This window comes from Neofelis nebulosa, chromosome 2, assembly GCF_028018385.1.
Source record: "Neofelis nebulosa isolate mNeoNeb1 chromosome 2, mNeoNeb1.pri, whole genome shotgun sequence".
Classification (NCBI taxonomy): Eukaryota; Metazoa; Chordata; class Mammalia; order Carnivora; family Felidae; genus Neofelis; species Neofelis nebulosa.
This window is the reverse complement of record NC_080783.1, coordinates 221,956,684-221,982,926: the sequence shown is the minus strand read 5'-3', so window position 1 is coordinate 221,982,926 and position 26,243 is coordinate 221,956,684. Positions and strand designations below refer to the sequence as shown.

The 26,243-nt window shown below is 54.7% G+C and overlaps 3 protein-coding genes across 7 annotated transcripts; all 3 read right to left on the bottom strand.

Moving 5' to 3' along the window:
* Nucleotides 1–532: 532 nt before the first annotated feature.
* On the bottom strand, nt 533–9,943 carry CCNL2 (cyclin L2). 5 transcript variants are annotated; one of them, XM_058719453.1, is made up of 11 exons: nt 9,598–9,937; nt 9,178–9,252; nt 8,801–8,910; nt 7,875–7,995; nt 6,835–6,899; nt 4,259–4,358; nt 3,953–4,057; nt 3,726–3,867; nt 1,881–1,992; nt 1,715–1,807; nt 533–1,551 (listed from the first exon to the last, which is right to left on the bottom strand). In XM_058719453.1, exons 1-11 carry the CDS (start codon nt 9,892–9,894, stop codon nt 1,197–1,199), a joined length of 1,575 nt encoding a protein of 524 aa, XP_058575436.1. In that variant the 5' UTR covers nt 9,895–9,937; the 3' UTR covers nt 533–1,196. The 5 variants fall into 5 exon arrangements, 4 of the variants coding, with proteins under 4 accessions (XP_058575436.1, XP_058575437.1, XP_058575438.1 ...); XM_058719454.1 differs by having other exon boundaries at nt 1,881–1,989; XM_058719455.1 differs by lacking the exons at nt 6,835–6,899; nt 7,875–7,995; nt 8,801–8,910; nt 9,178–9,252; nt 9,598–9,937 and adding an exon at nt 4,767–6,828.
* A 2,856-nt stretch (nt 9,944–12,799) lies between these two features.
* Nucleotides 12,800–18,263, bottom strand: MRPL20 (mitochondrial ribosomal protein L20). Its single transcript, XM_058719462.1, has 4 exons — nt 18,107–18,263; nt 17,907–18,017; nt 14,594–14,671; nt 12,800–13,197 (listed from the first exon to the last, which is right to left on the bottom strand). The coding sequence occupies exons 1-4, from the start codon at nt 18,191–18,193 to the stop codon at nt 13,024–13,026; spliced, it is 450 nt and encodes a 149-aa protein (XP_058575445.1). The 5' UTR covers nt 18,194–18,263; the 3' UTR covers nt 12,800–13,023.
* Nucleotides 18,264–21,788: 3,525 nt separating this feature from the next.
* Nucleotides 21,789–24,557, bottom strand: ANKRD65 (ankyrin repeat domain 65). The gene is made up of 3 exons (XM_058694225.1): nt 24,490–24,557; nt 23,660–24,368; nt 21,789–23,140 (listed from the first exon to the last, which is right to left on the bottom strand). Exons 1-3 carry the CDS (start codon nt 24,555–24,557, stop codon nt 22,700–22,702), a joined length of 1,218 nt encoding a protein of 405 aa, XP_058550208.1. The 3' UTR covers nt 21,789–22,699.
* Nucleotides 24,558–26,243: the final 1,686 nt, after the last annotated feature.

Sequence of the window (26,243 nt, the reverse complement as noted above, 5' to 3'; positions counted from 1 at the left end):
GCGGGCACCTTTCTCCAGGACCAGTGACACTAGGATGGCCATGTCCAGTTGCCTCACACCCACCTGGAGGTCCTGGTTTGGGAAGACGCTGAGCCTAGGACAAGCCCCCAACAGCCCTCCATCTTTACAGCTCAGACAGGACTGGGAAACAACCCCAAGACCTTCCCCGCTCACCAAACCCCTGTTCTGCGGGACACCCCCCAGGTCCAATGCTCCAAGTGCCTGCCTGGTTGCCACCAGCCTGACGCACACACGCTGAACCTCCAGACCAAGAGGACTCCAGAAGCATTTTGTTCTTTTCCAACCTTCCCTTTTTGGCCCCCAAGGAAGCGGCCTTTGTCAGAGCAGAGATGGCTCAGGTTCATGACCAGCCTTCCAGGGAAGACCAGCTGCACAGGAGCTCAACACGAAATGCAACACCGGAATGAGATCAGAGCCGGCAGCACAGACACACCACGAGGACAGTGCTGCAGGCTGTGCACGGGGACAAGCAAGCAGAATGACAAACTACACGTTCTTCAGCGTCCAAATGTCCTGAGTAGAGAGAATTGTTTATTTAACCACGTAAAATGCATATATAGGAAACTTCTCTATTTAGGAGCTGGTGGCCTGCACTCAGCATCGCACAGATAAAAATATACGACTTTCAACACAGATCTAAATACCTTCACATTTTAAAAATCCGAATTCTCTACACAAGTTTTAAGCTGACGGAATTCAAGTTCTGAGTTTTCATATATAGCTTTAACTTGTATTAAACACATGTTTATTTACAAGGTGGATAGAGAATAAGGGGCTATTAAGGCCATTTTCTCATTGTGAAACGCTGCAAAATATGTACATAAGTACAACCTAATATAGGCAAAGATTCTAATAGTCATTTTCTTGGTTTAACGTAATTCAGTATCGGTACGGGAGTAAAGACACAGCCTGTCGTTAGCACCAAGCCACACCACCAGGACGTCCGCATCCAGCGGCCACGGGGCTGCTGCCGAGGTGGGCCCTGTGCCGGCACAGCTGTGCGCCGTGCCCAGGCCGGCCTAAAGGGCACCTCGCCGGCCTCTGGATTCCATCTCCAAACTCATCACAAGGTCCAGAGTCAACAGCCGCTTCCAAAAAGAGTCTCACCACAGGGCCAGTCACGCCGGGGTGTACACACCAAGGGTCAGAGGGCAGCGCTCTGGGAGCCCCACGCCTCACCTCCGATGCCTGCTGTGCCCAGGGTGATCCCGCTCGTAGCGATGGCCTGTTCGCTCGTAAGACCGAGAACGCTCCCTTCGCTGATCTCTATAGTAATGACTTTTCTTCTTGTATTTCCCAGAATTATCTGCCCGCTCCCGTGAGCGGCTTCGAGAGCGAGAGGAGCTCCGGCTCCGGGACTTGTGTGGCTTCTGGGCGGGGTACTTGCAGTCCTTAGACTTCCGATAGCTCCTTACCTTGGAGCCTTTGTAGGGAGCACCTCTGTGCGCCTGTCTCGGTGGGGAGTCACTCCTGCTCCGTGAGCGGCTCTGCGACTTGGACCCGCCAGACGTGGAGCCACTGTCACTTTTTCTGTTAGGAAGGACACCACCACCAAGCAGATGACCACTTGCCCCAACCACCTCAGGGTCAGGAATGACTTTCCCGAGGGGCAGCCACACCCCCTCTAGCCACCCTGGGGAAAACGCCCCCCTTGCCAGGTGCAGGTCCCGGATGGGCCCTGCGCAGCACATACCTCCTCTTAGGAGAAGCAGATCGTGACGGGGACCTCGAGTAGCTCTGCTCACGACTCCCGCTCCGGCTTCGGCTCCCTCGCCCCTTTGGCAAGCTGGGGACACAGGGAGAGCAGTTACAGACCTGAAGTCCTTCCGGCCGACCCCAACAGCCTGCTGGGTACTCACCCGTTCACCGGGCTGTCAGCCTTGGCTTTCTTCATGCCCTCCATCTTCCTCTTGGCGTTCTTCACAGACAGGGGGGAAGGCTTGTTTCCTTTACCTTCTTTGGGGGATTCTGCTAGAAAGAATCAAGAAGTTTCTTATCAGAGAGGGGCACCTGGGGAGCTCGATCGGTTAAGCGTCAGACTTCGGCTCAGGTCATGATCTCGTGCTTCAGGAGTTCCAGCCCAGCGTCGGGCTCTGTGACGTCAGCTTGGAGCCTGGATCCTGCTTCGGATTCTGTGTCTCCCTCTCTCTCTGCCCCTCCCCCACTCACACTTTCTCTCTCTCAAAAATAAGCATAAAAAAAAAATTTAAGGGGCACCCGGGTGCCTCAGTCAGTTAAGAGTCCGACTGGCTCAGGTCATGACCTCACACGTCATGAGTTCGAGCCCCACGTCAGCCTCTGTGCTGACAGCTCGGAGCCTGGAGCCTGCTTTGAGTCCTCCGTCCCCCTGTCTCACTGCCCCTCCCCCACGCTTGTGGGTCTCTGTGCCCCTCTCTCAAAAAATAAACTTAAAAACAAAGTTTCTTATCAGAAAACCGTTCTAACAAGAAGCACACTAGCAGAGCAAGACAACACCACTTCTGTGGGACTTGTGGAGACTCCCTGTTCCCGGCCTGGGACTCAGAACCTGAACACGCACCTGAAAGATACAGAAAGGCCACCTGTCTCACTTGACTTCCCTCAGGGACTAGGGATGTGCAGCATGCTTAACTCTAGGCCCCGACAACAGAATCTGCTGCTCCAGATTTATGCTGTTTTCATCAACAGAGTAGCTAACTAGGTGGGCTGGATAAACAAATGCATTTTGGAAAGCCTGCCCACGTCTCTTGCTAATAAAAACGTAAGGAAGATGGGGCACCTGGGTGGCTCAGTCGGTTAAGCGGCCGACTTCGGCTCAGGTCATGATCTCGCGGTCCGTGAGTTCGAGCCCCGCATCGGGCTCTGTGCTGACAGCTCAGAGCCTGGAGCCTGTTTCAGATTCTGTGTCTCCCTCTCTCTGACCCTCCCCCGTTCATGCTCTGTGTCTCTCTGTCTCAAAAATAAATAAACGTTAAAAAAAAAAAAAAAAAAGTAAGGAAGAAAGGCGCCTGGCTGGCTTAGTTGGTGGAACGTGCAGCTCTTGATCTCGGGGTTTTAATTTCAAATTCCACGTCGGGTGTAGAGATTACTTCAAAATAAAATCTTAGGGGCACCCGGATGCCTCAGCTGGTTAAGCATCTGACCCTTGATTTTGGCTCAGATTATGATCTCACAGTTTGTGAGTTTGAGCCCCACATCGGACTCTGCACTGACAGCCCAGTCTGCTTGGGATTCTCTCTCTCTGCCTCTCCCCAGCTCACACACACGAACTCTCAAAATGTATCAATAAACATTTAAAAATCAATCAGGGGTGCCTGAGTGGCTCAGTCGGTTGAGCGTCCAGCTTCGGCTCAGGTCATGAGTTTAAGCCCCACATCGGGCTCTGTGCTGACAGCTCGGAGTCTGGAGCCTGCTTTGGATGCTATGTCTCCCTCTCTCTCTGCCCCTTCCCTGCTCACGCTCTCTCTCACTCTCAAAAAATAATAAACATTTTAAAAAATACTAAAAATAAAAAGTAAACATTAAAAAATTACTTTTAATAAAACAAATTAAATCTTAAAAAGAAAACATACAAGCAACGAAAACTCCTTTAGGAGCACCCCTCTCATTTCAAAGATCACCAAACATCTGCTGGGGACCCTGGTGCCTACAGACCGCTCAGGCCAGCAGCAGACACAGTTCTAAGAAATCTGGAGGAAAGGAGGGCCACACACCCCAACACTCACCCAGCTTGGGGGCAGGCGAGAACCCTGAAGTGCTGTCCAGGACCTGGGTGCCAGCAGGCAGCAAGCCCTTGGCCTGCGCCTTGGCCTCTTCGATGGCGTGCCTTCTCTTCTCCACTTCGCTTTCAAGGTGTGTCAGATCAACCTATGAGAGTCAAACTCCATTTACTCAGAACCAGATACCTCTAGTCAAACACAAGTGCGTACGTTACATGGAAAAATATAGAAACCTTTTTCCGGGTATAAAGCTGCAGGATTTTTAAGCAGATTTCTTGAATTTCTTCTTCAGTTGCTCCAAACAAAAGAAACCAATGGGGACGATTGGGCAAAGGGATCTGTAAACACAGAGCATCACTGTCAATACTTCCCTTCATGGCCAATCAGATTCTTAGGGCAAGAAAATACAAGCCTGCTGGTCACCGAGACATGCTTTCTGTTGGCACTGATGAGCATAATCTGAAGGACGCTACATAGAAGTTTACTGGAGACTGGAGAAAGAGTCACACGGGCATCCCCTGCGGTGGCACAACACTGACCTCCAGTGTCCGGGCAGCAAGATAAATGCAGGCGCAGGCGATGCTCTCAGGCTGGAACCTCACGAAGACGTCTGTGCGAAGGCTGTCGTTCATGTAATTCCTGAAAACCAAAGGCAGGAGGAACTGCAACGCCCCGGGGAACCCCCAGGATACCCGTGTGCGCCGTCTACACAAGATCACTACTCTACGCAGTCTACTCCTAGGCTTAGAGCTACACAGTCCTGTGAGGCTCAGGATTCCTGGAGAGACATTCTAGCTGGGTTTTGTGAGTACAGGATAGGAAAACAGGGAAATTACTGGCAAAAAATCTAAAAAGCTGGCTGAATGTCAGACCACACGTGTTGCTATGAAAGAGAACCGACTTTAACTTTACTTTTCCCTCAACTTCTGGCTGCTCTCGTGCGAAGCACAATGCCTCAGAGAAAAAAGGTCTACCGTAGTGGTTGAAATGTACTTGATGAAAGGAATCTAAATGCTCAAAATCCATAGTGCAGAGAAACATGCAAACTCAAATGAACGGGCTGAGCAGGCAGCCTGCGAGGGCTCTTCGGAGACAAGCCGTCCGTCCTCTCGTGTCCCTTTTCCTTGAAGAGGCGCTCAGGGTCTGGCCCTTCTCGTTCCGTGACGGAGTCCACTTGGAAAGGGAAAACACCCTTGGGTGCATGGGAACATCATGCAGAGGAAGACTCAATGCCCAAAGGGAAGTCCTCTTCTCAGGCTTATCAAAGAACCGTTTCCAAATTGTCCCATTTCAATAAGGAGTCTTAAAATGAACATTCATAAAATCAGACAAAAGCAACAAAACACTACAAGTTTCATCAGAATCAATACATTTAAAAAACACTGTACTTTAGAAGATATAAAAATACAAAACATTTGCATTTTTAATAACCTTAAGGGTTTTAAAATTGGCTACATTTCAACATTTTCTTTTAGATCTGTTTCTCTAAAATAGACCAAAATCAGATCTCATATTAATTTCATCAATACTGCAAAAACAACAGATGAATCCCAAGAGAAGACAGTCAACTAGATCATACGTTTACTGCTCCTAACGTATCCCACTACGGCGAGCCTTAAGATCAGGCCACACCCACAGGGGAGCCAAGTCAGGCTGCCGGATTTGACTGATACCCCCACCCCCCCACCCCCCAATATCTCTGCCCTAAACCCTGGCGAAGGGGACACACAAACCCGCTCCCGATTTCTCAGTGATACAGTCAACAAACGCCAGCTAGTGGCCCCTGGCTCTGGAAGCCCTTGCTCCAGGCACCAAGAGGTAATGGAGGAAAAACCCATGTGATGGCACCAAGGCCGTAGGTCTCAGAGCAATTCAACTGAACAGTTCAAACACTTCATCAACATAACCATCAGTAACGTTTTTGGTTCTAATAAATTTTCAGTACTCAAACAGTGAGAACATTAATCTATTAACTTTTAAATCCTAAAAACAAAACAAATGAAGTCCCTGAAACGTGTATTTTAACTTATTGTACATCTAAGTTACAATATAAAAAGTGTCCATGAAATAACGTAAAGATGCACACCTTTTACTAAAACGTGTCAATACTCAGCTGCTGAAAAGAGCAACTTTAGGACTTCCAGGAATAATGACATAATCCCGCTCTGAAGTCTGAATTCCCATCAGCCAATTCTTACGGCTTTCCGTAGAAAAAATTTTTAAGAGAAAGGTACTGCATCTTTATTGCACAAGTACAGCAGTTTTAAAGGGACAAAATTCAAGTCAAGACAGTTAACTCTAATCGATACAATTACCAAAGCACGACAGAGGATTACAAGAAGCACAACCGGCAGAGAACCACAGCAGCAGTCGGCCAGCACTATACTATCGAGAGCATACCACCGTCTAGAGCCGGCCTTCGGCGGAGAGCCTGCACTGGACTGGCTGAGGACGGCCGCTGTCCCTGCACCAAAGCGCTTGGACAGTAGAGGAGAAGTCTTAGTCACTTACCCTCAGAGGCTACCCTTTGATTGAAAGAGTACAGAAAAGAAAAGTCAAAATGGGTTCTCTATTAGAGATGGCATAGCACCAGACAATTCAGGCAGCAAAAATACGACCCTTACAGACTTAACTCGGTGGAAAAAATTCACAAAGCACCCAGCACTGACTGTTACTTTGGGCTTCGTTTCTAGCACATATGCATCGTTAAAACCGGTCCCCCGAAAAACTTTCTCCTAACCCCCTTTCTCCCCATAAGATCCTCTCTAACGAGAGGCAGTTGGAAGCAATTTCACAGGAGATATAGGACCACTACATCGACGTTGGCACCGACGTGGGAAAGATCGTGACGTGCCAAGTCAACTGCCCCCAAAGGGAAGCCCAGTAAGCGCTGTCCCGGAGGGTCGGGGGAGGGTACGGGCCGCCTTACCGTTACACCAGTGCCTGATATATTGGGGAGGCTGACGGGAATTTACACAGCAGGAACACTGGGCACTCAGACAACTCCAGCCCACAATCAAGTCATGGGACCGACTACCCACTGCCCAAGTGCCTCAAATCAACATACTCCTGCACTGCCCTTGCTGGTCTCATAAAACAAGGAAAGTAAACTCACCATGAGGTCTGGACCAGGTGCTGGTTACGCTCACACTCTAACACCTGAAGGTACATAACGATTATCTGGAAGATACAGGTCAGGCAGTTATTACCAAGAACGCTGAGAAGCCAGAATCCAGATCTTGAGAGCGTCCGTGCAGCAAACACGAGCCTCACGCTAGATCCCAGGGGTGGCTCCTGGTCAAATGCCCGGTGCACAGTTTGGCTGGAGGGGAGTTTTTGCTGACAGGCCCCGCTACCTGCTGTCGAACCCAGGCAGCACAAAAGCACGTGAGGACCGGGCTGCTCCCACAGCAGAGGCGGCCTCATTTTTCATGGCCATCACAAGGCTGATTCTCATTCTCATCTTCGACATAGTTTCCACCAGTGAGATCAGCTTGTTCTAAACATCTCTGCACCCTAGTCACCGACTTACACAAGACACGGTGTGAAAAAACAGTTCTAAAAGCTACGGTAACTTATCAAGAATTTGAATGAATGCCAGAAAGTCAAACAAGCAAGAGAGAGAAGATACGAAGGCATGCACCCAAAAAAAAGGGAATAAAAGCAAAGATGCAAATTGCAGTCTTTTTTTTTTTTTTTTAAAGAAATTTGGGTGCGTGTCACATAAAAGTTCCCCTGGTGCCGTATGGCGGCCACGCTCCTCGGCGGACATGCGCCACAGCGTTGCTTTAGCTCATTTCCAAACAGAGGGTTCAGAACCCTTCCAATGTCCCCAAGAGAGGAAATAAGCTTATCGCTAAAGCAACTTCAGAAAATTAGTTGTTGGGAAAGAAAAACACAAACTGACAGATTCCATTTTTACAAGTTCATCGCTCTCTGTGAAAACTCAAACTTAACGCCATTTCCAGAACTCTCAAACACGTACCACTAAAGTTAACGGTATGAGAAGACTAACAAGTAACTGTTCTGACGTTTTGGATAGAAACTGGAAAACCACATCAGGGATACATTTAGTCCTCTTCAGAGTTTTCGACCTTGGTGAGAACGGAGCAGTGGCTCAGGTGGGCTCACGTGGCAGCAGGGCCACATACCCACCTTGTGAGGGTGCTTCACGTGGACACAGAAACCCAGCTCTTTGAGAACTCGTCTTTCTGCCTTTATAATCTGATTCTTTAAGTTAACGTAATCTTGGTCCAACAGCAGAGGCACAGGCTTCCTACACAGACAAAGCACATGTCCACGTAAGGCTCAAAGCGAACAGTCCCTCGAACCCCGATGACCGCCAACCGGTGAAAGTCCACTACACATGCCACACCCTACACGTGGCCTAGGAAGCTCGCTTCGGCTCCTTTAACACAAGCAGAGGGTCTTCCACAAACCCCGGCGCTAAACGTACTCTTTTGCTTACACACGACCAGCCCAAGACGCACAACGAGCACTGAGCGGAAGATCTCGAGACCTCATCACACAAGCACGTCACCCGGCTCAGGACGCAAGTGTCGTGCGTTGTAGGCGAAATGGAAAACCGACAACCACAGACGCAGACCGTTTAAACAGCCAGCGGCTGCGCTTTCCAACGGACTTGCGTCAGCCTGAGGAGCACAGTCTGGGTCGTCCGGGCGGTGGTGCTCAACCGGGGGGCAATTCTGCTGTCCCGGGGCCAGGTCAGGAGACCCGGTTTGGCCGTCACGACTGAGAGGTCGGGGATGCTGCTAAACACCCTGCCACCCACAGGACGGTCCTCGCGACAAAGCAGCATCCGGCCCGTGAGGGCAGCACTGCGGAGACGGAGAACACAGCTCCAGAGCGTTTGAGAGACTGGCGTGGGCACACCGGGAGGCCAGGGTCCCGCAACCGTAGCCACAGCGCCCTGCACTTCTTGCCGCCGCTCCTTCGCTCATAATCAGCACCTGGTGCGGACCTCCTGGGCCACAGGCCCTGTCCCCCGGGCGCAGCTTAGCACCCCACACCCAGACACCTTCGCGCAGCCTAACGGTGAAGACGAGCAGACCCACGCTTACTTTTTCTCTCTCAGGTGTCGAAGGCGATGAAACACATTGATGACGTCCCGTATCCGCCTCGGAGCCTCTTCTATCTTGGACGCCAGGTGAACACAAGCCATCGACACGTGCTGGAAGGCAAGCGTCGCACACACAGGTGGGTTCCTTCCACCGAGACTCTCCGCCGCCTCAACAGCGCGGCAGAGCAGCGAGCGGGGGCACCCCCCCTGCAAGGGCCGCTTCCAAGAGGCCACTCGAGTCCCGGGGGCTCCCCAACCCCTCACGTACAGCACCCCAGCCAGAAGGCAGGTTCTCGCTCCTCTGAGCAACCCGCCAACAGCAGCCCAGGTTTTCCCTCGGTGGATTTCCGCGGGAAAGACACGGGGGAGCGCGCTTACCTCCATGGAATGCTTCACAAAGGACTTGGTATAAAAAAATCGCTGGAACAACACCTGCCCTGTAGCCATGGCCACCTGGAAAAGAGAAGAGTTCCCCTCACTTCTAAAGCCACGACCCAAGGCTTTCGCAGCGCAGTCCCCTGGTTTCGGGCGACGGACACGGGAGCAGGCACTAAGCCGTGTCCCAAGTCCACACAGGCTCTTCGCGCCCCGCTGCCTCGCCTCCCTCATCGCCCCTGACGGACGGCAGCGCTGAGACGCGGGGCCGGGATCGGCGCGGAGCCCGGGGCCCCGGCGGGGACGAGGAGGGGCCGGGGGTCGGCGCCAGGCCCGGCTCCGCCGCCAACAAAGGACCCGACGGCCTCCCCCGGAGCCGGCGCGGCGGTTACCTCGGCCTGAGGCTCGCGGCCGCGCCCTCACCTGCGGCAAGCGGAGCAGGATGCCGGCCGCCTGGATGAGCTCGCAGCCCACCACGCGGAGGTCGGTCTCTGTGTCGGTGTCGAGGCCACTCGACATGGACGGCGTGAAGCGGAGCTTGTCGTCAGGCAGGAGGCAGTTCTCCAAGGTGATGAGCACCCCGGAGTACAGCCGGTCCCCGATCAACATCCCCTGCGACCCGGGGGCTGCGTTCCCCGACCCCGGGGCGCAGACCGCTGCCGCGGTGGCAGCCGGCCCCGGAGTCCCAGCCGCGACCGTGGCCGCCGCCGCCGCCGCCATTTTGTGCCGCTGACTCCCCTTCGGGCTCCTTCCCGGCAGGGCGGCTCCTCGCGACGATCCACGGCCACGACTGCCACGCCCCCCCCGCGTGCCATTGGTTCGCTCGGCGGGCGGCCCGGCGCCGCCTTGCCGCGATTGGCTGAGTAATCTACCCGTCAGCGTCGCGACAGACGTCGACGCCGGAACCCCGCGAGGGCGGGGGCGGGCTCGTTACCCAGGGGACCCCGCGGCGCTCGGGTGAGACGAGGGTCTGCGGCCCGACCCGGAAGCAGTACGGGCGGTGCCCTGCCCGGCGAGTCCGAACCTTCGGCACAAAGCCTTGGCAGCTCGTGGAGCTCCCGCTGCAGCCCCAGGGCTTCTTGGGGGGGCGGGGTCCGGCCTACCCTGAGAGATTCTGCGCGCGGTAGGCCGACCCCGCTCCGGACCGGCGGGGCGCTGCACCTTTGCGTGAGGGCGCGTGCGGGGGCGTGGCGGCTTTCTTTCCGCCGGGATTGCGTCCCGAGAGCCGGGCTGCCCGGGGCGTGTGAGCAGGGCCCACGGAGGCCTCCGGTGGCCGGTCGACAGGATGAAAAGATTGGTGCGCGTGCTGGTGAGTTGTCTCCAGCCCGCGCCCGCAGCCACGGGGTGCGGTTTGCCGGAGTTGATACGTGACAGCTGGCGTGGTCGTTATCCTTGGGGTGCAGATGTTGCCACCAGATTCCTGAAATTCTTGCCTGCCAAACGGGGGCCACGGGAAAAGTAACTATAAACGTTGAATTCGATGTTTCTGCGGAGCATGGGAAAAGGCCTGAGTTCTTCCCGGGATCGGGGGAGAGAGAGCCAGGGTGGATGGCCCCGGGAGGGTGGGAGGGAGCTTGGACTTTATTTTCCGGTGGGGAGCCTTCGAAGGGGTTTGTGCATTTGTGAACCCCTGTTGATCCTGAACCTCCGTTTCCTCATCAGTTACTCCTAGCTCTCTCAGGGTTTTTATCTTTTTTTCTTTTTCTTTTTTTTAACGTCATCTGACAGCGGTACTGCTATCGCATCTGTACCAGAGGAGTGACTGCGGTACAAATGATTTGTACCGAAACTTTTACCAGGGCTAGTGCGAGAACCCATGTGAGGATGCTGGGAAAGCCTGGGTGAGGGGCAGCTGGGTGGGGCAGGTGCAGACACTGCCCTCGCCTCAAACTGCTCAAACCCAGAGGCCACCATTGGCTTTCACCCCTGGTGATAACTTGATTTTGCAACTCAAACAGTGCCAACCAAGATCCAGCCTTTTTCTCATCTCCGTGGGCAACGTGGTTACAGTGCCCCATCACCCCTACCTCATGTTGGCAGCTCCAGAATGTCCTCACACTGTTCAGGAAAGGAGGAATTTTTTCTTGTCTGGAAACTCCAGGAAACAGCTTGTTTCTCTTTGGCACTGCCTGGGTGATTTTTCCATCCCCTAAGTAGTGGCCAGAAATGAAGGAAAAGCTGATGGCTCTAGCCGGTCAGAGCCAGGCCATGCACCCAGGCTTACATGAGGGGAAACCGGGATCCTGTTGCTGGGGGGAGAGTGGGTGCTGGGGGCAGCCCACTGCTGTTTACCACACACCCATGCTCCTTTATTGAGATGCAAAAGCAAAGGCAGGCAGCTCTGACGCAGCAGCTCACTGCACACGCAGCTCAGCCCCACACACCAAAGGGCCCTGTGTGTCCTCCACCCTGCTGTCTATTCAAAACCCACTTACTGACTAGTGCACATTGAGCACCCTGGGTGCAAGAGACCGTGAACAACTCAGCCCCGCACCTCCAAATGGTCTGGTGGCCTTCATTAGACACCAAGAGTCAGGAGGAGGGGCCTGTTAGGCCAGTACAGTAACTGAAGCCAGAAGAAATGCTGGCCTGTAGTTAAGGTGAAGTAAAGTGGACAGATTCAGGAGATCGCCAAGTGGTAGGCGGTCAGGACTTGATTGGTTCTCTGTGGGTCTGGAGGTGGGTGCCGAGTCCACAGGAACCCGGAAGGACTTTCAGGGGACTACTAGCAAAGGATGGAGGCCTCATCATGGGAACATTAGGAGTGGGGGCAAGGTGGGCACCCGGTCTGGGTAGGCAGGTGTACATTGCCAGGTAAATGCAGACAGCCGCTGCTACTGTGGGCCTGAAGAACTCCCCTGGGCTGGAGCCTGTGGGAGGGTGAGGCAGAGGGCAAAGGGAGACTGCGTGGGAAGAGGGGAGGGAGTCCGTGGTCCTTGGGGGTCAAGTGCTGACTGTTATCTGTTGGATTTTGGTTCCTGATGGCTTTGGTGAGAGCTGCCTAGGCCTGATGGGGCCGACTGTAGACCCAGTGGCAGGAAGCAAGAGGTGGAGACGAGAGCTGGCCAAGAGGGGAATGTAAAATACACGCAAGAGAGGCTGAGGGTGGCATCTGCTCACCAAGAGGGTAACCGGAGGGACCTGGGCCCGAGCAGGGAGGCAGATACACCTGCAAGGCAGCAGTCAGCAGCGGACGGACATAAGGGATGTGCGGAGTTAGAGCTACGGTGAGTTCTTCCTCATCAAGGTAGCTAGCATGTTGGGAACCTGTTCTGGGCTTGACTTTGTGCTTAGGGAGAGCCACCCAGCTTGCTGCTCTTACTGGGCTGGAGAGTGAGGAAGCAAGCAGGGAAATTGAAACTGGCACTCAGGGTGGCCCAAGAGCTGAGCACCATGGTCCCTGCTGGAAACAGAAGGCAAGGGGAGGGCTAGAAGGGTAGAAGACAAGGTTAAGCCTGGGCAGGGTCAGAGTGGGGTTTTGAGGCTTGAGTTCTGAACAGACTACCCACAGGAGATCTCAGGCTCCGAGAGGAAGCACAGGCTCAGTTGAACCCCTCAGCCTGGCAGTCTCCCACAGGGCACCCATAGCACGTGTGCTTATACCAGAGAACACAACTCAGAACACTGAACACCACACCACACAAGCTTTATTTATCAGTCTCAATGAGGGAAGAAGGAGCCTTACACGCCTTTTACTAAAATGCAAATTAATATAATTGCTGATCACACGCTGTTGACAAGTAGTTTTTAGCTCCTATTTTAGCTGCGGTGATCATCAGGGGGAAAAACCTTTTCCTAAGACACTCCGCTGCAAAGAGCATGCAGAAAGCATGCATGTCGGAATCCCGCTCAGCAATCCTGCACCACTCTGGAAAATACGCCTTCGGGCTCTTTCCCATCCCCCAGGGCAGCAGCAAATCCTTCCTGTCGCCTCCTTTTGGCCAAAGCAGCCAAAGATTTAAAAGTCTTTGGTTCATAGATGGCTAGATCCGCAAGCACTTTCCTGTTGAGCTCCACCTGGCACTGGGAAGAAAATCAAATCCTGTGTCAGCATCGGAAGTGCGTTTCAGTGAAAAGCAGCAAGACTGAATGCAGCTGAGAGTCCTATGGTCTCTGCTGCTAAGCACATCCTGCACGGCTCCAGGGCGGCCTCTGTCCTGGGACACATGGTCTGTTTGAGGAGGTGGAGAGCACAGGGCCAATCCTATCAAAGCAGGATGCTGGAGGATAAATGTGGACTAGGACGGGGGAAGGCGTCGCTGCAAGAGGTGATGTACGTGGACAAGAATGCTGGCACCCAGTCCTGGTGCCAGCCATGGAGTTAAGAACCTTGTTTAGGCGGGCACCTGGGTGACTCAGTTGAGCGTCCAACTTCAGCTCAGGTCATGATCCCATAGTTTGTGAGTTCTAGCCCTGCACTGGGCTTACTGCTGTCAGCGAGGGGCTAGCTTCAGATCCTCTGTCCCCCTCTTTCTCTGCCCCTTCCTTCGCTCACACTCCCTTTCAAAAATTAAAAAACAGAAACCAAACTAACAAAGACCTTATTTAGGGTCAACGGCCATCACCCAGACAGAGCTATGACTGCTGGCCCGGGGTAGACCTTTAAGTCAGCTTCAAAGAGGATATCATCATTCTCATTCTACAATGAAATGAGACACAGAGAAGTACGTGAGATGGGAGCACGGAGTCAGGAACAAAACCAGGCATTCTCAATTCCCACCTATCGGGTAAAACTGCAGGTGACTTCTGAAAACTGACGAACTTGAAGAGCAAAAGAAAGGATAATCCTGCGGATCAACCCAACTATGCAGGGGCGGCTCCTCCGCTACCTGGGCCTTATGTGCCTTGGGCACAGTCCGTCCTGAGCCTTAGCTCCTTGTCAGTAAAATGGGGATGTCACGCATGAGGATCCTTGCAAAGTACCAAAGGCAGGGCGTGCTACACGCTAGACGCACAACACCCGATCCCCTTTAAAAAAAAAAATCGAATGCAAACAAAAGGAGAGGGATTAGCATAATCACTACATTCAACAATTACCAAGATTTTGTGACACATGTTTAATCTCTCCTGCCCAAGACCACCACCCTACTGTTTCACACCAGGAGTTTCAAATTCATCTGCTTCCTCATCGGAAATCTTTCAGTATAAAACTCTGAAGTTACACTTTAAAGTAAAGCCAAGCTTTCTGCTGCTTCTCTTGATGGGGAAACATGAGGGCTCATGTCCTGGTACCACTTGCCCTACTGCCAGTTCTGCTACCAGCCAGGCAGAGACGAAGCCATCGTGAGGAGTCCCTAAACTTGCCAAAACTCCAACTTGAGAACTCGGCAGGGGGCTGACACTCTGCTGCCCATTGTACTGGACCACACCAGTTGGGCCACTTTCTGTAGATCTCAACAGACCACGTCCTCAACCGTACCTTAATTAAATTGACAATGAATGCTGGGTACTTCAGGCCATGTTCCTGGGAGGCAGCTGTAATTCGATTAATCCAAAGCTGAAATAAGAAAACATCGAGATGCTTAAGAGCTAGTTGTCCAGGGGCGCCTGGGTGGCTCAGTTTGGTGTCTGACTTCGGCTCTAGTCATGATTTTGAGGTTTGTGGGTTCAAGTCCTGCATCAGGCTCTGTGCTGACAGCTCAGAGTCTAGAGCCTGCTTCGGATTCTGTCTCCTTCTCTCTGCCCCTCCCCCACTCACGTGCGCACGCTCTCTCTCTCTCTCAAATGACTTTTTTTTTAATTAAAAAAAGAACTAGTGGCACGTGGGTGGCTCAGGCAGTTAAGTGTCTGACTTCCGTGCAGGTCATGATCTCATGGTTCGTGAGTTCAAGCTCCGTGTCGGGCTCTGTGCTGACAGCTCAGAGCCTGGAGCCTGCTTCAGATTCTGTGTCTCCCTCTCTCTCTGCCCCTCCCCTGCTCGCACTCTCTTTCTCAAAAATAATAAACATTAAAACATTTTTTTAATAAAAATAAGATAAAATTTAAAAAAGAACTATTGTCCATTACCTCCACAACTCCCAGCAAAGGTTCTGAGTCAACTAAAAGTCAAAGTAAACTTTTTTTTGCAAAAGTAAATAGAAAAATTGCGGTGCCTGAGGGGCTCAGTCAGTTAGGCATCAGACTCTTGGTTTGGGCTCAGGTCATGATCTCACAGTACTCCCAGTACATGAGTTCAAACCCCATGTCGGTCTTTGCACTGATAGCAAGGGGCCTGCCTGGTATTCTCTCTCTCTCTGCCCCTCCCCTGCTTGTGCTCTCTCTCAAAATAAGTAAACTTAAAAAAGATTAAAATAGAAAAGCAGTGCTTTCTATTCAGGCACACTGGGCTGTAGTACAGTCAGCCAGCAAAGGCTGATGCTCCTCGTTCAAATGCAAGCTTCTAAGTGATAAATAGGAAAGTCCCACAGTATAAAGCACTAATTCAGTACACATTTTTAGGCCCCGAGAAGACAAAAATGAGCAAAAGATTCTGTGGCAGACACAGCTCAGTGTACAAAAGATACACACCAATGAGCTACAACAGCCACTGAGATCAGTGCTACCGGGTGGGGATGAAAAACTTGAGGTGAAAGCTTCACGGAGGGGGATGGAAAACGGTCTTGGGGGGGAGGCAGGGCTGGAGGGAGGGAGAAGCATCACAGAGGACCCTCCTGGCAGGGAGCAGCAGGGTAGGTTCCAGGCACAGCAAAAGGTCTGAAAACTGCAGGGAAATCAAGGCTGGTGAGGTTCAGAATGATCTGGAAGGTAAGTCAGAGTGATGTGGAAGTTTGTGCATCAACAACAAACCTGGTCTGTTAAACAAGGGCTTGGATTGTGGGGCAACTGGGTGGCTCCTTCAGTAGAGCATGCAACTCTCAACCTTGGGGTTGTGAGTTTTAATCCCACGTTGGGTGTACCGATTACTCTAAAAATAAACCTTTTTTACCTTTGCTTTTGTTATTATTTTTTTAATCTTAAAAAGAGGGGGGGATTAGATTCTTAAGGCATTCTTTACTCAATCTTAAGGTGGTACTCAAGTCCATTTTCTTCTTCTACTTCAGTGGTTCTAAAGTTTGAACGTGCATCAGAATTATTAGAGGTTTATTAAAACATTTTTCTAGGGGCGCCTGGGTGGCTCAGTCGGTTAAGCGACCGACTTCGGCTCAGGTCATGATCTCGCGGTCCGTGAGTTCGAGCCCCGCGTCGGGCTCTGTGCTGACCGCTCGGAGCCTGGAGCCTGTTTCAGATTCTGTGTCTCCCTCTCTCTGACCCTCCCCCGTTCATGCTCTGTCTCTCTCTGTCTCAAAAATAAATAAACGTTAAAAAAAAATTAAAAAAACAAAACATTTTTCTAGGCCCCACCTCCAGAGTTTCTGATTCAGTAGGTGCGGTGGGGCCTGCGAATCTACACTGCTACCATGTTCCTACGTGAGGCTGCGGCGGTACCGGGCCCGCACCCCACGAGGAGAACCTCTGCTCCCATGAGCAGCAATCTGGCCTGACCAGATGCCCGCAAGGTCACAGGAAGCACCACCTGACCGTTCTGAGAAAATAAAAGACCCAAAGAACAGAGCTGGGATGCAGAGGCCACTCCTGCACACCAGGCCATCATGTGCAGGGACAGTCTATCATGCTGTGATCCTAACCTACAGTTAATGGGGCATTTCCGATTTTAAAGGGTCAGAATTCTCCCCTCTCCCTTATTCAGGCAATATTTGCAAAGTGTTAGTGATCTAGGCGGGAGGTTACAGAATTCAAAAGAACACAAAGCTCGCTCCTAATACTTACATTTGGGGCCTGGGAGCAATAACCAATCAAGTCAAATTTGTGGTATATTGGATGCTAAGTGCACGAGATTTAGGGACGCCCACCGCAGGCAGTGAAGCGGGACCCAGGACGCAGAAGAAACCAACCATAAGTGCAAACAGCCTGTGAGGAAGCAGGCTTGGCCGCCTCCAGATGCGCATGGGAAGCCAAGAGTGGCCCTGGGGCAGGTGAGCCACACGGGGTGGCCAGGGACAAGGTCTCAGTAACCAAGTCGGCCTGGGGGCGACTTTCGTTAGGGGTGTGGCGAGAAGCCACCACAGGGTTTTAAGCAGAGGCGAGATGGGAGCAGTAGAGACTACAATGGTGGCTGGTGGAAGGAGGGAGAAGGGCAAGGAGGCTCTGACACGGGCCCAAGCGGGAGTGGGTGGGGAGAAGGTGAGCTCCCGGACATCCCAGATTCGGTCCGTGGGGCGGCCAGAATTTGCCGGGTTTCGGACGTGGAGTGAGAGAAACGGGACCGCCTGGGGGGCCCAGTCGGTTAAGCTTCCGACTTGGGCTCAGGTCATGATCTCCCGGTTCCGAGTTCGAGCCCCGCGTCGGGCTTTGTGCTGACAGCTCAGAGCCTGGAGCCTGCTTCGGATTCTGTTGTCTCCCCCTGTCTCTGACCCTTCCCTGCTCACACTCTGTCTCTGTCTCAAAAATAAACATTAAAAAAAAGATCTGAAGTGAGAGAAACAGAAACGAGGAGACCGGCGGTGGTACTGAGGGCGGAGAAGCCATCCCCTAAGGCGGGATGGGGGGTGGCGGGCGGAGAGGGTCAGGACCCAGAGGCCTGTCTCGCTGGGTTCGAAATGGCTCTCAGACGGCGGAGAGTCCAGCCTCCTCCCTGCAGCGACCGCGGCTCTCCTGGCGCCACGAGGAAGGGTTGGGAGGGAGGGAGGGAGGGAGGGGCCGACCAAGCCTAGCCTCCCCGGGCCCGCGCTTACTGTCCTCATGTTCCGCTTCTTCAGTCTTCGCGCTTTCGTGCATTTCACAAACGCTCTGGTCACCGCTCTGACCGCCAGCCGGTAGCACCGATTCTTCCTTCCCCGAAAGTGCTGGGTGAAGAAACGCAAAAGGAGGCTGGTCAGCGCGCCCCGGGCCGGGAGGAGACGCGGCGGACGCGGGGCGTGCGCGGCCGACTCACCCGCGCGTGCTGCAGCACCTCCCGGACCCGCCAGTAGCGGTCAGTGAGGCGGCTCCGCAGCCACAGCGGCGCGCCGAGGAAGACCATGGCACCCACCGGCCGGCGCCCGCGCCCCGCCGCGCACGCGCCGCACCGCCCTCGGCGGAAGCGGTGGCCGCGCCCGAGCGCTTCCGGGTCGGCGGCCCGGCGGGGACTTCCGGGGCGCCGCGAGTGCTCCCAGAGCCCTCACCCACGGGCCGAGTCTTGTGCGCGTTCCCGTGCGTGACAGTTCGCGTCGCTGGGGGCTCGGACGGGCTGCTGTGGAGCGCCCTCCGCGGGGGCTGGCTGCCACCGAGCGGGTGGGGCTCCCAGTCTTTACAGGGCAGCGCGTGGGACGCGGAAGGGGCGGTGGAGAACGGAAACATTAATGGTTCCACTCGTAGGAAATGCCCAGAATAAGCGGAAAGGTGGGAGGGTGGAGTGGGGGGGTGGAGATGGGGAGTGGCCGCCCGTGGGCACGTTTTCCTTTTGGGATGATGAAATGTTCTGCAACTGGATACTGGTGACGGTTGCGTAATGCTGTAAAGATGCTAAACACCACGGAATTGTCCACTTTAAAATGGTCAAAATGGGTGCTCACTTCAGCAGTACATATACTAAAGTTGAGACGAAATGGTAAATTTTATGTATATTTTACCACTATATTACCATTAATTTGAAAAATAATGAAGTGGGGGGGGCAGAATGGGAGCATGCAGTTTCTTTGTAACTTAAAAAAATTTTTTAATGTTTGTTTTTGAGAGAGAGAGAGAGAGAGCGAGCAGGGGAGGGGCAGAGGGACACACAGAATCCGAAGCAGGCTCCAGGCTCTGAGCTGTCAGCACAGAGCCGGAAGCAAGGCTCTAACCCATGAACCGTGAGATCATGACCAGAGCCAAAGTCAGTTGCTTAACCACAGTTTTTTCCATTTTAAGATTATTCTTCCTGGGAAGAATAACTCCTGGGGTGCCTGGGTGGCTCAGTCAGTTAAGCAGCTGACTTCGGCTCAGGTCACGATCTTGCGGCTTGTGAGTTCGAGTTGGGCTCTGTGCTGACAGCTCAGAGCCTGGAACCTGCTTGGGTTCTCTCTCTGCCTCTCTGCCCCTCCCCTGCTTGTGCGCTGTCTCTCAAAAATAAATAAACATTTAAAAACGTTTTAATTTGCATTCATTCGTTGGAGCATTCATTGTTAATTTTCTGACCCCATCGTTCTTCCTATAGTTATTGGCACTCTACTTAGAGAAGAGCTTTCCCCTTTGGGAGGGGCAAATTTAAATAGTGTTAGAGGGTGCAGTGAGAGAGTAGTGTTCAGAAGGAAGTGACTGATTGAGCCAAGCAGGTATCTGTGGGAAGAGTATGCCAGGCAGAGGAGCCAGCAGGTGTAAAGGACTAGAGGCAGGAGAGCACCTGGTAAGGTCAACAACAGCAAAAACGTTGGGAGTGCTTGGCTGGCTCAGTTGGTGGAACATGTGACTCTTGATCTCATGGTCAGGAGTTTGGGCTGGGCCCCACGTTGGATGTAGAGATTAAATTAAAACTTAAAAAAAAAAAAAAAAAACCAACAACCAATGTGCTGGGGGTGGGGCAAATGAGAATCCCAGGGAGCCCTGAATCAAAGTGAGCAAATCAGAGGCAGGAGATGGAAGTTGGTGAGGATGTGTAGGACCTTGGTCATGTAAGGACTTTGATGTTCTGGCTACCATGCTGCATTTGGGATCCCTCACAGCATGGTGGCTTCAGGGCAGTCATTCCCCGCATGGTGGCTGAAGCGCAAGGTGGTGCGGATGCCTTACCGCCTTCTTGGCCCACCCTGTAGGGCCACACAGCATCATTTCAGCAGTACTCTGGCAGCTTGAATAGTCACAAAAGTTCACTCAACGTCAAGGGGCAGAGGCACTGACTCCAACTCTGTTTTTTTTTTTTTTTTTTCAACATTTTTTATTTATTTTTGGGACAGAGAGAGACAGAGCATGAACGGGGGAGGGGCAGAGAGAGAGGGAGACACAGAATCGGAAACAGGCTCCAGGCTCCGAGCCATCAGCCCAGAGCCTGACGCGGGGCTCGAACTCACGGACCGCGAGATCGTGACCTGGCTGAAGTCGGACGCTTAACCGACTGCGCCACCCAGGCGCCCCACTGACTCCAACTCTGGATGGTAGTGTTAATATTAAAAATAAAATGGTCAGTTGTTTTACCAGCAAAAAAAAAAAAAAAAAAAAAAAATAGGTTTATTTGAGAATAGAAGAAAATTACAATCCGGGACAGGCAAACTACTGGAAAATCTGGAGCGACAACCACACGCGACTGGTTTCTAGAGGAAAGTGGCAGTTGGAGGAACTGTTGCAAACAAAAAGTCCACCGGAGTAAACTGAGAGTTTGAAGTATAATGGCTTCTCCTTGGCTGAGCTGTTGCTGGGGAGATGAGAAAATCTTTTTTTCTTCAGCTGGGGTCATGAAGTAGCATCCACCTGCAGAGTCCCTCTCTTCTTGTTCGGTCAGCAGTTGATGAGGAGTGGGAGGTGAGAGCTCCCTGACCGAACCTCCTAACTACATTTTAGTGAGGTTTTCTGTTACTAATTTTCGTGGGAGAAACACGGAAATCACATTGTAGAGAGAGTATGTGAGCTGGGTGAGGTTACTAGGGCATCTGAACACGTCAATATGACACATTTGTTTTTCACACTCGTGAAAGGGGAAGTCATTACGGGCATCATCCAACTTATTAAATAATCTTAGAGCTGCCGTTTTGCAAACAGACTGCAGGGAGACAAGGGCTCAAGCAGGGAGAGCAGTTAGGCTCGAAGCTGGCCTGCCTGGGGCAACACGACATTCCAGCCGAGGCTGATGGTGGCTTGGCCGCGGTAGACACAGTGGAGGAGGTTAGAGGCAGTTGAGTGCCCAGTGTGCTCTGAAGGTAGAGCCCACAGGCTGTGCCGGCCAGCCGGGTGTAGGGCCATCCTGCCCTTTGAAAACCATCTTCACTGAGGATCCTGAAGACGTCCCTCCAGCCCCCACCTTCCCCCCCTTCTCATCTCCTGGGTGTCTGCCCTCCTCATGTAGTAAAAAGTCCAGCACCCACCCTCCACCCCAGGCCTAGGTCTCACTAGGAGTCATTGTTATTTCCGTCTCCCTGGCCCCCCATGTCCAACCTGCCAGCAAGTCCAGGGGGCTCTTCCCACAGAATCAGTCTGATTTTGAGGCTTATCCCACCCCCGCTAACATGCCACCATCTCACTGGTTTCCCTGTACCTTCCTTCCCCAGATACAATCCACTCGGTACATGGCAGGCTCCTGAGCAGATCAGATCAGACCACATCGTATTCACACAAATTCCCTCAAGGCTTCCTGTTGCCCTAGATGTAAATCCAAACACTTCCATGGCAGGGGCACTAATTTGGCACAACTCTCACTTTTCAAAAATGAAATGTGTCCTATGAAGCTGTTCTCTCAGGGCGCCTGGGTGGCTCAGTCGGTTAAGCATCTGACTTCAGCTCAGGTCATGATCTCATGGTTCGTGGGTTCAAGCCCCACGTCAGGCTCTGTGCTGACAGCTTGGAGCCTGGAGACTGCTTCAGATTCTGTCTCCCTCTGTGCCCCTCCCCAGCTTGTGCGCTCGCTCTCTCAAAAGTAAAACATTAAAAAAAGATTTTTTTTGAAAAAGATGTTCTCTCAGAAAAATTATAGTTTTAAATCGAACAACGGTGGTGATTTTTCTATGAGGATACAGAGGTGGACAGTCAGAGACAAGCGTCTCTCTGTTTCAATCGTACCGCGGGAGTTTTAATTTATGGAGACGGCTGAGTGATGACAGGGAGAGGCTGATGCCATTGAAAGTACATTTCTTATTACCTGCATTTCCTGAGAGAAGAGGGCACACCATGCCCTACAGGGCCGCAGGGAGAGGCACCAGTGTCCTCTGGAGGCAAAAGCGGGAGCAAGGGGAAAGCTCCGGCCAGAGCCCTTATTGGGGTTCCCACAGGAAAGGCAAGGCAGGGCAAGGAAAGCAGTTTAGAATTGACTGGTTGGATAATCCCAGTGGTCGTTGGTGCATGGGGCCTGTCCCTAGTTGACAGGTACCTGACCCTAGATAATTTAGGACAGGGGGAATATCAACTGAGTGTGGAGAGAGGACAGCAGTTCTGAGTACAGGCTCGATCACAGGAGAGATGGAAACAGCTGGGGCCATTGGTTCGGCCTTGTAATACATGGGTGCCAACAGACAAATATCGGATCTAACAAAACACAGGAAGATAATCCCCATGTACAGAGCAGCTGAGAGTGACAACCCCATGATGGACCCAGGGGACACTGTCAGGTTTTAGTCAAATCTGTCGCCACAACTCAGTCTCTCTGCTAACGAGTGCTGCAGGGGTGATGTGCCCCCCTAGGGGGCAGTGGGGCAGTCCCCGGGCCCATTACCGGAGCTCAAGCCACTGCCCCCCTTCTCTTCCAGGAACCTCTCAGCTGTCCTCCCCTCTGTCCAGGCAGGCAGTCTCGGCCCAGAAGAGAGGAGCCTGGCACACTCGGAAGGCTGTGGGAGCCTGGAGCCTTCTGCCCAGCTCAGGGCCTCTGGGGCTATGTGCCCCTCCCACTCCTACTCTCTGCAAAGGGTGAGCAGCGCCTGGGGCAGGCCCCCTCGGACACCAGGTCCCGGACCACCTCACCCCACTGTGTCCTCAAGGTGGGGCTAGCCCCTCGGCTCAGCAGGAGCTCTGCGGTGGGGCCGTGGCCGTGCTCCATGGCAAGGTGAAGGGGGGTCTTGTGGAGCCACCCAGCAGCATTGACCTGCGCTCCCCTGTCTAGGAGGTGGCTGGCAACCTCTGCATGGCCTCCCCGAGCGGCATGGTGCAGCGGTGTGAGGCCCAGTGAGTCTCCAGCATCCAGCTCCGCTCCCCAGGCCGCTAGCAGCTGGACAGCGGGCAGGTGTCCACCAGCAGCAGCCCTGTGGAGTGCAGAGCGACTGTGCCTGTCCTTGAGGCTGGGATCTGCCCCACGGTCAAGCAGCACCTCCATGTCCTGGAAGAGGAGGGAAGGAGAGGACAGGGACTGGCCCAGGCAGGTGAGGGGCTGGGGCCACACAGCTTTTGTCTGACCCACACCTCATCTGGCCTCCCCGACCTAGCAGCCTCTTTCTCAATGCCGCTTCCCCGCTTGGTAAGAATGAGCCAGCACCTCTGCCGGTCTGAAGGGGCTCTACTCCAACACATCCACTTGGAACTCCTCAGCCAAAACCCAAGACTAAGCAGCCTGCTGCCCCCCCTCCCCGCTGCCTAGGGACCCGCTGGACTCAAGCACACTCCTGGTGCTCAATACATACTCGTTGCTGCCGGTCACCAGAATAAAGTCCGAATGCCCTCCCAGCCCCCCCCCCCTCCCCCAGGCGTCCTCCCCGGGCTTCCGAGAGACACGCAGTCAATGCTGCCTTCAGGGCCCCGGCAGCCCCTCCCCGCCGCCCCTCCCGCCCTCCAGTCTCGCTCGGTCTGTCCGGGGGGCCCCGCTTGTCCGCGCCCTCCCCGCAGCCGGGCCGGAACGTACCTGCGTGCGGCCCAGGCTCGCCGCGATGCCGAGCGCTGTGGCCCCCGCGCCGTCCCGGGCGTCCACCCGGGCCCCGCGCGCCAGGAGCAGGCGCAGCGCCGCCCCGCGCCCGGCCGCGGCCGCCACGAGCAGGGCGCCGTCCCGGCCCGCGCCGCCCGCCGCCAGCAGCAGCTCCAGCACCGGCAGCCGGCCGCCCGCGGCCGCCCAGTGCGCCGCCGTCCAGCCGCGCGCGTCCGCCGCCGCGGGGCCCGGGCCCGGCGCGCCCAACAGGCGCCGGGCCAGCAGCGTCCGGCCCAGCGCGGCGGCCCAGTGCAGCGGCGTGAGGCCGGCCCGCGAGCGCGCCGCGGCCGGGGCCCCGCGCTGCAGCAGCAGCTCGGCCACCCGCGAGTGGCCGTGCCAGGCGGCCTCGTGCAGCGGGGTGCGCCCCGCGCGGTCGGCGGCTCCCACGGCGGCCCCGCGCTGCAGCAGCAGGCGCACCAGGGGCACGTGGCCGCGCAGCACGGCCAGGTGGAGCGGGGTCCTGCCTGCGGGGTCCCTGCGGGCGGCGAGGGTGGCGTGGACCAGGGCGGGCCTGCGGGTAGAGGCGCCCTTGCCGCCCCGCCTCCCTCGCTCAGTGAAGGGGCCCCTGCCACCTCCTCCACCCCGGTAAAGATTCTCGGCGCGGCCCCAGGGCTCACCTCTCCTCCACACTGGCCCCTTGACGCAGCAGCTTTGTCACCAGGCCCGGGTGACCCCTCCACACGGCTTGCAGCAGGCGCCCCCAGGCTTGTGGGGCGCTGGGCCCCTCTGTCTGGGCTCCCAGGGCCTCCTCTGAGCTCAGCTCCACCCACCGCAGTTCCCGCTCTGCCCCTGCCTCGGTCGGGTTCTGCTCCCCCGGCCGGGAACTCCCGGAGTCCATCTGAGAAGAACAGGAATCCTTCACGGATACTGGAGGCCCCTGGCCAGCTCCAGCCCATATGTCCCCAGGCCAATATGAACTGCCGCACCCCCCCACCCCCACCCCATCTCCCCAGGGGACCGGGCTACCACTTAGCCTTCTGAAGAGTTCAGCTCCCAGTTACCCCTAGAGGGAGTCCTCCTTGGGGGCCTGTACTCCAGCTGGATATCCCCTCCATGCAGTTCCTGGGCAAGCCACGCCCTGGAGGCCCTCTCCTGAATCTCCTGGAAGTGTGGAGGCGGGGGGTGGGGGGGGGGGCGGGGGGGTGGGGGGGGGGCGGGGGGAGGCTCTGCTTCCAGAAGCTGGAGGGCTGCAGCTGCAGCTGTGGGGGTTAGCAGTGCTGCCTCCCAGCCAGGCTGAGGGCCACTTCTCCACCCTGTTCACCCAGCAACTTAAGGGGACGCCCAGCCCTGCCTGCTGGCAACAACCCCTGCCCCAGCACCTTTCCTCCCCTGCCAACCGCCAGGGCTCCTGGCCTGGGCTCCCTCCTCAGAGACAAAGGCCAGGCAGGCAGAAACATGCCCACAGCCTCTGATGTGCCCTGACAGGCCCCCAGGGAGGCACTCACACGCCTTTCCTTGGGTCCCTCCCTCAGGCCCTGCTGCTCACCTCCACTCCTGTTCACCGCTGGCCAAGACGGCCACCTGTGGGGCTGGAGCTTGGCCTCTCCCCTGATTCCAGGCTGGGGAGGGGGACAGGGTGAGGTGGGACCCTTCCCCCACACGCAGATGCCATGCCAGGATGGAAGACTTACCATGGATGCCAGGCAACTTGGCTGACGCTGTGGGGAGTAGGAATCCCTCGGGTCCTGGGAAGGGGCAGAGCCCCCGGACAGAAGGAGGGACCCAGGCAAAGAGATTTTCCCAAGAGCCAAGTCCAGAAGGTAGAAAGTGGTGCTGCAGTAAAGGGCCTGAGTAAGGCCTCCAGGATCGGTCGCCTTGACTCTGGGGCCCTGGCCTGAGGATGCCTTACCATCCCCGATCCCTGTCCGAGGCCACCTGTCCAGAGCCCAGACAGAAGGAGGTATAGCCAGCTCCTGCAGCCTCCCCTGTCCAGCTGCCAGCCGGAGGCAGTACACCTTTGGGATGGCCACTCTCTCCCCGTCCCCACGCACACACACTCCCAGGGATGAGGTGTCCTGAAGGCCCTGCCCTGTCCCCCACGGCGGAGCCTTGGCCCTTCCCCCACCTCCCTACAGAGAAGCCTTTCCTGTGCCAGATCCAAAAGGGCGGGTCTTTGGCAAGGAGCTGAGTGGCCCCATCTCACCCCCAAGCCATATGGACTTTACCGGCTGAGCCTCAGTCACTCTAGAGATGTCACCTCCCCAAGAGAACCCTCAAGCCTCACCCCTGATTTGGAGAAGCTCGACCCTGTTTTATTTTGTCCCTAGCACTTACCACTCCACAAAAATAGGTGTTAACTTTATTTTAAATGTTTTCCTTCCTCTTCTAGAATGAAGTCTCCGTTTGGGCACATCACACAGGCTGACAGATTCAGCCAGTAAGGAAGCAAATGCTCCGGGTGGATGAGGACAGTTTACCACCTGAGTAGTCCACAAGAGCAAGAGAGCAAAAGCTTGACAAATGGCATGGGGTGGGGTGAGGGGGTGAATGGGCACCCCGTTGCTGAAGAGCTACCCTGCACCCT

Coding starts and splice junctions, on each gene's coding strand:
- CCNL2 (XM_058719453.1), bottom strand. CDS start 9,894: ATGGCGGCGGCGGCGGCGGCCACGGTCGCGGCTGGGACTCCGGGGCCG. Junction 4,058..4,258: donor TTGCTGCCCGGACACTGGAG/GTCAGTGTTGTG, acceptor CTGTGTTTACAG/ATCCCTTTGCCCAATCGTCC. Junction 1,552..1,714: donor TCTGCTTCTCCTAAGAGGAG/GTATGTGCTGCG, acceptor CCTTCCTAACAG/AAAAAGTGACAGTGGCTCCA.
- ANKRD65 (XM_058694225.1), bottom strand. CDS start 24,557: ATGGACTCCGGGAGTTCCCGGCCGGGGGAGCAGAACCCGACCGAGGCA. Junction 24,369..24,489: donor GGGGCAGAGCGGGAACTGCG/GTGGGTGGAGCT, acceptor CTGGTGACAAAG/CTGCTGCGTCAAGGGGCCAG. Junction 23,141..23,659: donor CGAGCCTGGGCCGCACGCAG/GTACGTTCCGGC, acceptor CTCCTCTTCCAG/GACATGGAGGTGCTGCTTGA.
- MRPL20 (XM_058719462.1), bottom strand. CDS start 18,193: ATGGTCTTCCTCGGCGCGCCGCTGTGGCTGCGGAGCCGCCTCACTGAC. Junction 18,018..18,106: donor AGGTGCTGCAGCACGCGCGG/GTGAGTCGGCCG, acceptor TTCTTCACCCAG/CACTTTCGGGGAAGGAAGAA. Junction 13,198..14,593: donor TCATTGTCAATTTAATTAAG/GTACGGTTGAGG, acceptor TTTTCTTCCCAG/TGCCAGGTGGAGCTCAACAG.